This window comes from Bubalus bubalis, chromosome 11 (assembly GCF_019923935.1).
Source record: "Bubalus bubalis isolate 160015118507 breed Murrah chromosome 11, NDDB_SH_1, whole genome shotgun sequence".
In the NCBI taxonomy this organism is placed as follows: domain Eukaryota; kingdom Metazoa; phylum Chordata; class Mammalia; order Artiodactyla; family Bovidae; genus Bubalus; species Bubalus bubalis.
Window position 1 is genome coordinate 78,486,378 of NC_059167.1, and position 12,927 is coordinate 78,499,304.

The window sequence follows — 12,927 nt, forward strand, 5'->3', positions numbered from 1 at the left end:
GAGCTTGAGCTGCTCCTGAAAAGCTCATTAGGAAACCAGAAGGTGACCAGCAGAGGTTTTGAAGCCACTCATATCTCGAGTGACAGCTCCTTCCACCTGCAGAAATCCTCCGTGCAAACATCAGACTCAGCTGTGTACTACTGCGCTCTGAGTGACACAGTGAGAGAGGGCGCAGGGGGAGCTGAACACAAACCCGAGGGCACAGATGGGGTCAGGCTGTGGGCAGCTCTCCAGAGTTCTGTGCTAGAGGCATCGTCAAAGTACTTTCAGCTCTGAAGCTCAGAGCTAAGAATCTTGGAATTCTTGGATTGCCCTACAGAGAGGAATCTGGGGCAAGACAGTGTAAAGAGGAAGCTAAGCGCTTTTCTCCACAAATGCCTGTTTTCAGCCCATTCACATTCCCCCTAAAGACACAGAATCCCTTGAAGTGTCATTAACTCTTCAGTGACAATTCAGTTGATATATGCCGAAATATTTCACAACCTGTTAATGAAAACTCCCAGGAACATTGTTAATGGATGACTGTGTGATCTGGAAGGTAGTCTCTGGTTTTAATAATTCAGACTAGGATTGTATGTCTTGCTGAGATACACCTGCAGACACTCCATCTTCAGTGACTAGGAGCTTTATTCTCTCTTCCCTTGACTTTTCCATCCCTATGGCTGCTACAGCAATGCTGCTACCTAGGTAAGTTCCAGGAGGAGAGTTTTCTGACAAGATAATCCTTCTGTAAATGGCCCTGTGGGTCAGAGCAGTCCAGCTGGTAAATATTGCAGGCATGATGTGTATTGTTTGTATTCAAACAGGGTACAGGATATTCTCTTTGCCAATAATAACGTCACCTCAGGGGAAATTTCTTCATCAGTCAGTCATATTTCTGATATATGGAAAAAGCGTTTATGTACTCTTACAATAAGCTATCTTTGGAGTGGAATGAGTTTTTCACCTGCTCCAAGAAACTAGGAGAAAGTATCACCCACTCCCAAGGCAGGAACATCTCCCCACTCCTCTGCTCATGAGCAGGAATGTGGAGCCACTGGGGCTCTGCATCTCTGCAACAATCATGCCCGTTGCACAGAGCATCCCCTCTGCATCTCTGAAGGCTGAACTCCTGTCCGCGCCTTTGGGGACCAGACTTTCTGGAAGGACAGTGGGGGACACAGAAGGTGTGAAAAGAGATATGTTTTATTGCAAGGCAGTCAGGGAGATGTGGCCTAGACACTGATTATTTTTCATCTCATAATTTATAAACACAGCAATCAAAATACAGAGTTTAATAGTAAAATGGTTTTAATGGTCCTGGAGGATGTAGTCCCCATCCTCATTTAACAGGGTGGAAAAAAATTATGTAAGTAATAATAGAATATTTCCCTAAGCACGCTTATGTTTAGGACTCTCTTCTTAGGGTCCTGTCCCCTTCTCCTGTATGTACCCCACAAGCTATTAGCAGGAGAAATCGGTCAGACCCCACTGTGGTGCAATTTTCACTATCACCACCAGAGAGCGGGGCTTCCTTCAGATGTGGTTCCTCATTGTATTCAGGAGCTGGTTTCACTTGCTTGCTTTGTAGCCACAAGACAGGATATTGCTGGAGTACAGAAACGGGCTCTCAGTTTCTGAGTGAGGAGCTTCTGTAACATCCAGATGGAGACTAGATTTGTTAGACTGGTGTATTCCCGGGAACAAGGATCGTTTTCTTTTGCGAACATGCATTCTGCCATTCACTCAGTTCTTCTGATCATCTTAATATTCAGTAAGTAACATTTTATCCTAAATGTTAATGATTTTTCATTTTCCTATGTGCTGCGATTCATGGGGTCGGGAAGAATCGGACACAACTGAGCGACTGATATGATCTGATCTGATGATTATAGATGAGTTTTATTTTTCTCCTCTGGCTGAAAACTCTCCTCTTGTACATTTCTATGATAACAAAGTGATTCTCTTCCAGGAGGAACCAATGGTGACTCAGTGAACCAGACAGAAGGCCCAGTGACTGTCTCAGAGGGGGCTCTCATGACCCTGAACTGCACTTACCAGACTACTGATTTGGCTCTTTATCTTTTCTGGTATATCCAGCATCTCAACAAAGCTCCTCAACTCCTCCTGAAGGGCTCGATGTCAGACCAGAACCCAAAGAGTAAAGGTTTTCAGGCCACTCTTGTTAAGCGTGACAGCTCCTTCCACCTGCAGAAACGGGCAGTGCAAGCATCAGACTGTGCTGTGTACCACTGTGCTCTGAGTGACACAGTGAGAGAGGGCTGCAGGGGAGCTGAACACAAACCTGGAGTGCAGATGGGGCTCTGGCTGTGGGCAGCCCTGCAGGGGGGTTGTTGTTTCTGTCTTCAGTGTTTTATGCTAGCTGTGTTGTTGTTTATGTACTAAGTCATGTCTGACTCTTTTGCGACCCTATGACTGTAGTGGGCTCTGCTGTCCATGGGATTTCCCGGGCAAGAAGACTGGAGTGGGTTGCCATTTCTTTCCCTTTGGAATTATCCTGACCCAGGAATGGTACCCGTGTCTCCTGTTTGGTAGGCAGATTCTTTACCACTGAGCCACCGGAGAGGCCCCTGTTTTATGACAGAGACATTTTCAAAGTACTTCCAACTCTGAAGCTCAGTGCCAAGAATCCTGCAATTCTTGGATTGGTCTACAGAGAGGAATCTGGGAGGGACAGTGAAGAGAGGAATCTAAAAGGCCTTCTCCAGAAATGCCTGTTTTTAGCCCAGTCACATTTCTCCAGATGGCATAGAATTCCTGGAAGTGACATTAACTCTGTTCAATGACAGTTCAGTTGATATATGCTGAAATATGTTACAACCTGTTGATGAAAACTCCCAGGGCACCTCGTTCATGGATGAACGTATGACCTTGAAGTTCCTGTCTGATTTCTATAATTCATACCACAATTTTGTGTCTTGCTGAGTTTCACTTGCAGACAGTCCATCTTTAGTGACTGGGACCTTTACACTCTCTTCCCTTGACTTTTCCAATTCTTATGGTTGCTCAAGAAATGCTGCTGCTGTGAGTCCCATGAAGATGGTTTCCTGAGAAGATATTCCTTCTCTCAAGGACCCTGGGGGTCAGAGCAGTCTAGTCAGTGAACCTTTTGCGCATGAGGTGTCTTGCTTCTATGTTGGTGACACAGCTCCACCCTCATCTTGTCATCATGGCAGCTCTTTACAGAATGCTAGGTCATGATCGCGACTCTGGTCTTGAGGATCTGTGCTGTGAGAAATTCTGGACATAAACGTGACCATGTAACCTGACATATTATCTTTATCACTGTACTGAGGCCTCTGATCCTTTTGAAGTGTGTCAAATTCAGTGACCAAGCAAACACTCAGTCCGTTAGTGAAAAGAGGGATTCTAAATTCTTGACATATTCACAATGTTCCCACATCAGAGGAGCAGAAAACAGAGAAATGTGTGCCTCTCACTGTAACTTGCAATGAATGAAACTCACCAAGAGAAATTCATCCTGGCATTCTGGAGGTTTCTGAACCTCACCGTCCTTTATCCCTCTTGGATGATTCTGTGGTACTGACAGGTACAGATGAAGGTTTTGCAGAGCCTGAGCCTTCTGTGATTTCAGAGGCTCTTCTTAAGAAAAAGAAAATGCAATTGCAGAATCAAGTTTCTTGGGCTCAGGACACTATGGGATCCTGAAATATAAGCTGAATTTGCTTCATGGTAGATGACACCATCCTTATGGCAGAAAGTGAAGAGGAACTAAAAAGCCTCTTGATGAAGGTGAAAGAGGAGAGTGAAAAAGTTGGCTTAAAACTCAACATTCAGAAAACGAAGACCATAGCATCTGGTCCCATCACCTCATGGGAAATAGATGGGGAAACAGTGTCAGACTCTATTTTTTGGGCTCCAAAATCACTGCAGATGGTGACTGCAGCCATGAATTTAAAGATGCTTACTCCTTGGAAGAAAAGTTATGACCAACCTAGATAGCGTATTGAAAAGCAGAGATATTACTTTGCCAACAAAGGTCTGTCCAGTCAAGGCTATGGTTTTTCCTGTGGTCATGAATGGATGTGAGAGTTGGACTGTGAAGAAGGCTGAGTGCTGAAGAATTGATGCTTTGAACTGTGGTGTTGGAGAAGACTCTTGAGAGTCCCTTGGACTGCAAGGAGATCCAACCAGTTCATTCTGAAGTAGATCAGCCCTGGGATTTCTTTGGAAGGACTGATGCTAAAGCTGAAACTCCAGTACTTTGGCCACCTCATGCGAAGAGTTGACTCATTGGAAAAGAGTCTGATGCTGGGAAGGATTGGGGGCAGGAGGAGAAGGGGCCAACAGAGGATGAGATGGCTGGATGGCATCACTGACTCTATGGATGTGAGTCTGAGTGAACTCCGGGAATTGGTGATGGATAGGGAGGCCTGGTGTGCTGCAATTCATGGGGTCACAAAGAGTCGGACATGACTAAGCGACTGAACTGAACTGAAACTCTCTTCATAAATTTTACCCTCCTCTTTAAGGTCAAAGCATTATAACCATCTTATTTTGTCCTGATATTGGCAGGTTAGAAATCCCCAGGACTCTTTCTGTTCCAGCACTTGATCTGTAATCAATATGAGTATTTTCAGCTCTTTCACTTTTTGAATAACAGCTTTAAAAAGATAATTCACATATCATCAACTTCATGCTTTTAACTGTACAATTGAGTGGTTTTTAGCATGTTCACAGAGTTGAGCAGTCATCAGTACTATCTGATTCCAGAACACCACCCCAGGAAGAAAGTTTGTACCCATTAGCAGTCACTCCAGTTCCCGGTTTCCCCCAGACACTGGCATCCACTCCTCTGTTCTCTGTCTCTATGGATTTGACGGTTCTGGGCGTTTCCTAGAGATAGAATCAGATCGCATATGACTGTTTGCACCTGTCTTCTTTCACCTAGTGGAATCTCTCCATGGCGTGTCTCCATATTAGTTCTTCACTACTCCTTATGGTCACTTAATAGGCTGCTCTGTGATACCACCTATTCTCCTTATCCATTCTTCACTTGAAGAATGATTGTTTTGGAAACATTTTGGCTATTTCCACTTTTTAGCTCTTATAAATAATGCTGGTATGAACACTCATGTGCAGGAGCTCTATTGCTCTAAATGAATGTACTTTGAGTTAGAGGTTCGACTTTTTGTGTTTTCATATTTGTTTCATTTCATTTTACTTTATTTGGCACCAACATTTCCTTATGGATATAAAATGAGTAAGTACAAGAGAAAATGCTCTTTAAAATTATGATTTAATGCTTACATGAGATATAATCATTCCAAGCTATACCTGCATTCATTCAGGACAACTTTTTGAGCATGTAGTCATATGTGTCAGTCACATGAATAAGTGTTGAGAATATAGTATACATGACCGAGTCTCCTGCTTTAGGATTGCATTGCTTTAAGACACCACATGTGTCTTAAAATAATATTTCTTTCACAAATCATTTTATTCACTAACTGAGCTCTGTTTGTCCCCAGTATGTGACATTGACAGATTTATGGGCAATGGGCTAAGCTTTTAAATCCCTCTCCACCTCTCAGGTAGATACTAGGAAAATTCCAGTTTACAAATGACAAAATTGAGGTGTAGAGATGTTTAGTAGCTTAATCAAGGTTACATAACCAGTTAGGAGCAGAGCTTGGGTAGGACGTCAATCATTCTGATGCATGACTAATATTCTTAAAAGCTAATTGATAGAAGCATCATGAAATCTGTTTCTTTTTTGTTAGATACCATTTCCTTCTTAGAATTTTATACTTTTTGAAATTTTCATTTGATGAAAAATAAGTTAATGCAGTAATGAAAACTGTACTTTACTCAATGGGCAATTGCAGGAGTCTGTATATGTTCCTGAACACTGAAGCCAAAAAATTGCAGTCATCATCTTTTATGACTTGGAACATAAAGTTGCTCAGATTCTCTGTGATTGAATAACCTGCCTATTCCAGGGCTTATAGCTGAGCCTCAGAAGCCATATTAAAGAGGATATACATTACAGGTCCTTGCCATGGCAATGAGGACTATATTTTTCAAATTAAAAAACCCCCTTCATGTGGCAAATATGTCTTCTCGTTGGGACTGTAAGACACAGCATTTTCTGTTCTGCTACACTGTATATCTTATTAAAGCAAATCCTTTTTTTAGACAATTAGTAAAAATGGGTCTGGGCTTCCCTGGGCACTCAGGGGTAAAGAATCTGCCTGCCAATGCAGAAGACCTTCTTCAGGATGAGTTCAATCCCTGGGTCGAGCAGATCCCCTGGAGAAGGATATAGCAACCCACCCCAGTATTCTTGCCTTGGAAATCCCATGGACAGAGGAGCCTGGTGGGTTACAGTTCATGGGGTTGCAAAGAGTTGGGCACAACTTAGTGACTAAACAGCATCAAATACGGGTATGATGAGGAGGTTTCATTGACTTTTCTAAGCACATTAGTAATTTGTGCCAAAGCAGAAACATTCAAAGGCAATTTTCTCTCAATAAAAAAAGCCTAAAATCTAGTGTTTGCTTTAGTGGCTTCAAGAATTTCTAGGGTTTTCAATTGAAAGCTACCTGATGAAGCTGAGAGGGAGGGTTAAAAGAATGCTGGTCCATCTTCCTCTCTAGCATTAAGCAAATTGATTTATCAAGAATTCTCCAGGTCAGAATACTGGAGTGGGTAGTCATTCCCTTCTCCAGGAGACCTTCTCAACCCAGGGATCAAACCCAGGTCTTCCACATTGCAGGTGGGTTCTTTACCAGCTGAGCCACCAGGGAAAGTCCTTATGAAGAACAATAACGCTTAAAATTTTGATGACCTTGGTCATACATGTTCTCATGGACCTATGTCTAGAGCAGTGAGACACAACTCCCAATATTTAAGATGGCAAAGAGTGTGATGCAGGGAACAGACGTCAATGGAGATTGAACTCTGCTGGCATTTCTAACAGGATTTCTATTGCTTTTGATAATGCTTTGGCTTCAGATTTGTGTATTTTTAGGGTTTTTCCTATCCCAATTTCCACCACAATTAATGGGTGTGGTTTGGAAGAGCTGGGGGTGATTCAGAAATACATGTATTGAGTTTTAACAGGAGTTCTTATATTTAGGCACTGGCTAAAATTTTCTGAATTTACTTTTGTTTACACACATACACACATGTAAATTGTGATCACATATACATGTATTTCTCCCCCTGCTGCTATTTAACACGGCACACACTTGACAGATTTTGTGACGCAAGGGCAAGATATGAAATCGTTCATAGACAACAAAATATTTCGCAGGTAAATTTTACCAGATTCCATAGGAGGCGGGAACAAAGATTGAAGCGAAAAACTCTGCCTTTCTGTTAGAGTTGAAACCCCAGTGTTACTTTTGATTCTCTGATGCAAAGGAGAATGAACTGAACATGATTCCGGTTTACCACTGTTTATTTCTAGTCTGATAGTGTTCTGATTCAACAAACTGATGTGCAGAAGTCTAGCATTTCCCTCCTATGAAGGAAGCGTGTGACACGACACAGACAAACGGCCCTCCAACTGCTGACTCAGTTTCCTGCGTGCAGCAGAAGCATCACACAGCCCAGGAGCTCTTCCTGGACCTCTTGAGCACAGGGTGCAGAATTCAGATCTGGATCTGAAATGGAGCAGAGGCCGCATCACTGTAGGGAGGAGCTGCCCATATGCTGGTTGCCAGTGCGCTGAGGGCAGGCAGAGCCTTGTCTGTCTTGGTGAGGGTGGCCACACACAGGACTCATGCCCCTCTCTCAGTGCCAAGGTTGTGGGGAGGGCAGAGCATTGTTACCTGATGCATCTTGAAAGGGAGGGGTAATGGGCAATGGAATCAGGGCATTAGATCCTAAGCCACTTCATCCCCTATACCATCATGGTTGTAAGTAAAGGCTCTTTCCTGCAGGATCCAGCATGACCCAGAAGGTAACTCAAGTCCAGTCTGCAATTTCTGTGGTGGAGAAGGAGGCTGCAACCTTGGACTGTGTATATGAAGCTAGTGGTTATGGTTATTATTTAAAAATCAGACATCACATTGAAAACTGGATTTCTAGCTTCTCTATAAAAATATCTAAGAGCACAACATCCTCTGGGGTAGAGGTCAAAAGTCGTGTTTGATTGCATAATGCCTTTGATATAGACTCATTTTATGTGTAAAATCTATGCAGATTTACCATTCACAACATGAATAGCCCAAAAATAAAATTTTAAATTATTATCCTAATATAGAAGCTGATCCACAAAGCAAACAAATCAGAATTAACATCTCATGGAAATATACCTGTTTTTTTCCCTGTGATTTTTATCATCACAGCATGGATCCCAGTGTAAGAAATTTAGTATAGTTTATGCATTAATTCTTAGTCTTCTGGCAAGCATTGGGGAAACATTAGTTGGCAAGACAGATGTGATGTCTGCTTTTATGGAGCTCTTGTTCCAGGGGGCTGTAGTGGCATCCAGTACAAGATAGTAGGCAGAAAGACATTTGATATCATCCTTAATAAAATGATAAATTGAAATTAGCTGAATTCAAACCCTGTCATCTGCATCACAGCATGATTTTTGAGGTACTCCTTAGCCTCTCTGTGCATCAGTTTCTTCATATGTAAAATGGCAGTAATAGAATCTACTTCATGGACTTAAGAATCAAAATCATCTATATATCTCTATCTGTTTAAAATCATTATAAAATTAAATTATATAGAAACACACCTGCCTGTGTGTTTTATAGAAATAATATTTTAAGCACAGGTACATATTATGGCATCTTGATACAGTAAGGATCACTCACTGATGACCATTATTAATATAAAAGGCAGAGTTTGTTCCAGTACCTACATCAGATTTTCATTCATGTCATTTTTTTTTTTATAACAACACAGTTTCTCCTTATTTTTCAAGAAAGGAACCAAAGCTCAGTGAAAAGCCAGGGCCATGTTGGCGCTGCTAGAAATGCCACCTACAGGGTTTGGTAGCCCTGTGGTCAGTGTTCCCATTCTCAGCAGCCCCTCCGGACAAGCCCCCGGTCCTGACAGAGAAGAGCAGGTGACTTATGCTCAACATAAAGTGCCCTTCTCAGCGCCAGGCAGGGCCACTTTAATTCCCCTGCCTATATAACTGAGGTGTATTTTCCCATATTTGTTGACAGATCAATGAAAGACCACTCTAAGACATGATCAATATTCACTGCAGCCTTCAAACTGATTTGGTTTCAGCCTTGCACACAGTTAATAAACATTCAGCAAAGTTCCACATGTCAAGATAAAAGATAATGAAGAAATGGCATTTTTCACCTAAAAAAAAATACACTGCTATTGGATAACTTGTGAGATACAAAATCTCTGTGTAAGTTAAGGAGAGATTTTTTCCTATTATTATTTTAAGAGTATATAAGCCTTTGACTGTGTGGATCAGAATAAACTGTGGGAAATTCTGAAAGAGATGGGAATACCAGACCACCTGATTTGCCTCTTGAGAAATTTGTATGCAGGTCAGGAAGCAACAGTTAGAACTGGACATGGAACAACAGACTGCTTTCAAATAGGAAAAGGAGTACGTCAAGGCTGTATATTGTCACCCTGCTTATTTAACTTATATGCAGAGTACATCATGAGAAACGCTGGACTGGAAGAAGCACAAGCTGGAATCAAGATTGCCTGGAGAAATATCAATAACCTCAGATATGCAGATGACACCACCCTTATGGCAGAAAGTGAAGAGGAACTCAAAAGCCTCTTGATGAAGGTAAAAGTGGAGAGTGAAAAAGTTGGCTTAAAGCTCAACATTCAGAAAACGAAGATCATGGCATCCAGTCCCATCACTTCATGGGAAATAGATGGGGAAACAGTGTCAGACTTTATTTTTGTGGGGCTCCAAAATCACTGCTGATGGTGACTGCAGCCATGAAATTAAAAGATGCTTACTCCTTGGAAGGAAAGTTATGACCAACCTAGGTAGCATATTCAAAAGCAGAAACATTACTTTGCCAACAAAGTTTCGTCTAGTCAAGGCTATGGTTTTTCCTGTGGTCATGTATGGATGTGAGAGTTGGACTGTGAAGAAAGCTGAGCACCGAAGAATTGATGCTTTTGAACTGTGGTGTTGGAGAAGACTCTTGAGAGTTTCTTGGACTGCAAAGAGATCCAACCAGTCCATTCTGAGGGAGATCAGCCCTGGGATTTCTTTGGAAGGAATGATGCTAAAGCTGAAACTCCATTCTTTGGCCAACTCATGCGAAGAGTTGACTCACTGGAAAAGACTCTGATGCTGGGAGGGATTGGGGGCAGGAGGAGAAGGGGACGACGGAGGATGAGATGGCTGGATGGCATCACTGACTCGATGGATGTAAGTTTGAGTGAACTCCAGGAGATGGTAATGGGCAGGGAGGCCTGGTGTGCTGCGATTCATGGGGTCGCAAAGAGTTGGACATGACTGAGCAACTAAACTGAACTGAAGGGTTTTTCAATATATCTGAAACGATTGATGAGTTAATTTTCCCTGAGATGATGTGATTACTGGGAAAGAGGATATTCTCATCCTGTATCCAGTTTGAAGGCAGACTGCCATTGGAGTGGACTGAGTTTTTCACCTGTTCCAAAACTTGGAGAAAGTATCACCCCTCCCAAAGCAGGAACGTCTCCCCACTCCTCTGCTCCTGAGCAGGAATGTGGAGCCAGTTGGGTTAGTGCTCTGCATCTCTGCTACAATTGGGCCCATTGCACAGAGTTTACCCTCTGCATCTCTGCAGGCTGAACTCCTGTCTGCAACTTCAGGACCAGACGTTCTGTAAGGACAGTGGGGGGACACAGAAGGAGAAAAGAGGTATATGTTTTATTTCTGGGCAGTCTAGGAGATGTGGCATAAACACTGAATCATTGTCATTTAAAAATTTATAGGCACAACTATAAAAATGCAGAATTTAATAGTTATAATGGTTTTAATATTCCTGGAGGATGTAATCCCCATCTTTATTTAACAGGAGGGATGTCTGAACACCCACCTGAAGGTAAACACAGTTTTCCTTCAAACAACCTAGAGTCCTGCACACTGGGTGTTGGACACCTGAGCACTGGGGCTTCAACATCTTGATAAACAGGGCATAGGAAGGGAGAGGGAGATGAAAAAACAAAACTAAACCTGAACAGTGAAAGCAAAGTATCCAAGCAGGTTTTATTCCCCTGGATGTAACTGTGTCAGCTTCCAGTCTGATCCCTCATTCCACATCTCTGGGTCCAGGCTAGTAGGAGTACAGACAGGTCAGAGGATTTTTTTTTTTTCCTTAACCTGCTCCTCAGGCAACTGAAAGCAGTTTAAGATAGGAATCATATCTGGTTTAGGTTTCCACGTTGTAGACAACTCTGTAAGTTTCCAGAATGAATGCTGGAGCCTAGGGATTCCTGAGCCTGCACAACAGTTTAAGAGAACCTCGGTGATCCACTGAGCAAGAGTCCTGCCAGCATGATCACTTGACTCAAGACCCTAATTTTAGGGGGAACTTTGGTCCAGGGGAATAGGACTCTGCGCTCCCAATGCCAGGGGCCTGAGTTTGATCTTGATCAGGGAACTAGATCTCACAAGCCGAAATTAAGACCTGGCACAGCCAAAAACAAAAACAAAACAGAACAGCTCAGCAAACAGTCATGCATTAAAAAAAATACCCTAATTTTAGAAAAACAAGTCATTTTGACTGTTGAGAAATTCTATGTCCATTAGCAGGTATCTTTTGAAGAAGATTGCTCTTGTGTTCAACTGACTTGGTCATTGCCATTTAGAAACATTTATTTTTAATTGGAAGGTCATTGGAAGCTACAGGTAAAAGGATGACACTAGAACCCTTCCCAACTCCATACAGAAAATAAACTCAAAATGGATTAACAACTTAAATGAAGGCCAGAATCCATGAAACTCTTAGAGGAAGACATAGGCAGTACACTCTTTGACATACATCACAGCACGATCCTCTTTGACCCACCTCCTAGAGTATTGGAAATAACAAAATAAACAAATCCGACTTGGTTCAACTAAAAGTCACAGCATTGTTCCTGGGTTGACAGCACTGCCTGAGAGCCCGTGTCAGGCCACCTCCCAGCTGCCTGCAGCCGCAGCGTTGCCATGCCTTAGAATGGTGTATGTCAGCAAAGAACAATGTTTTGACTTCTCACCATAATACAGTCTTACTTTGCATAAGGCAAACCCAACCCTTGAAAAAACAAGCTACAAAATGACCGCATTAAATCTTCTTCTGGGTTCACTTCACTAGCCCAGATAATTGCACAGGAAACCAGACCAATGGGCTGACAGACACTGAGCAAACAGTTCTTTCCATAGATATTCCTGAATCCCTAATAAAACAAACAGAAGACAGATGAACACCATGTACACGTGCCTCTGGAAAGAAGAGTGCCAGGCTAACATATTAAGCATCTAAACTTGACATTCTAAAAAATACTTAGTTGAGTTAAAGGAACTATGTGACAAGAAGTGAAATGATAGTGATTGTGTTTCAGGAACCAGGTTACCGAAGTAAGGCCACCTGTCCCTCATGAGGCTAAAGGTGTAAGGTTGCCGTCATACAAGGATGGTCCAACTCCCCACCCGCCCCGCCGCAACTCCTCCTCCCACTCCTGCCCTGCGCTTCTCTCTCTCTCTCTCTCTCTTTTTGTCAACATTCCTCCTCTTCTGTACAGAGGTCCACAATTGTTAGGTATTTCAGGATCTCCGTTCTCCTATTCTGTCTCAATCCCACAATGAGACAGCTGCATTATTTTTGGTAAATCCCTCATGCACTGGTGCCTGGAAGCTGCCTCCATGAAGTAAGCTGGGCCATGTTAGTGCTCATCTCATCTGTTTTCCTTATCTCTGTGCTACCTGATGTTCAAGGTCCAAAAATAGTTTTCCAGTTGGAAGATCAACTCTACTGATAT

General features: G+C 42.5%; 1 gene segment (V, D, J or C); it reads left to right on the forward strand.

The window, feature by feature from the left end:
- Positions 1–300: 300 nt before the first annotated feature.
- Positions 301–3,795, forward strand: LOC123464693. The segment is given in 2 exon segments: positions 301–1,753; positions 1,952–3,795. Coding segments are annotated over 2 exon segments (543 nt in total).
- The last annotated feature ends 9,132 nt before the right edge of the window (positions 3,796–12,927 follow it).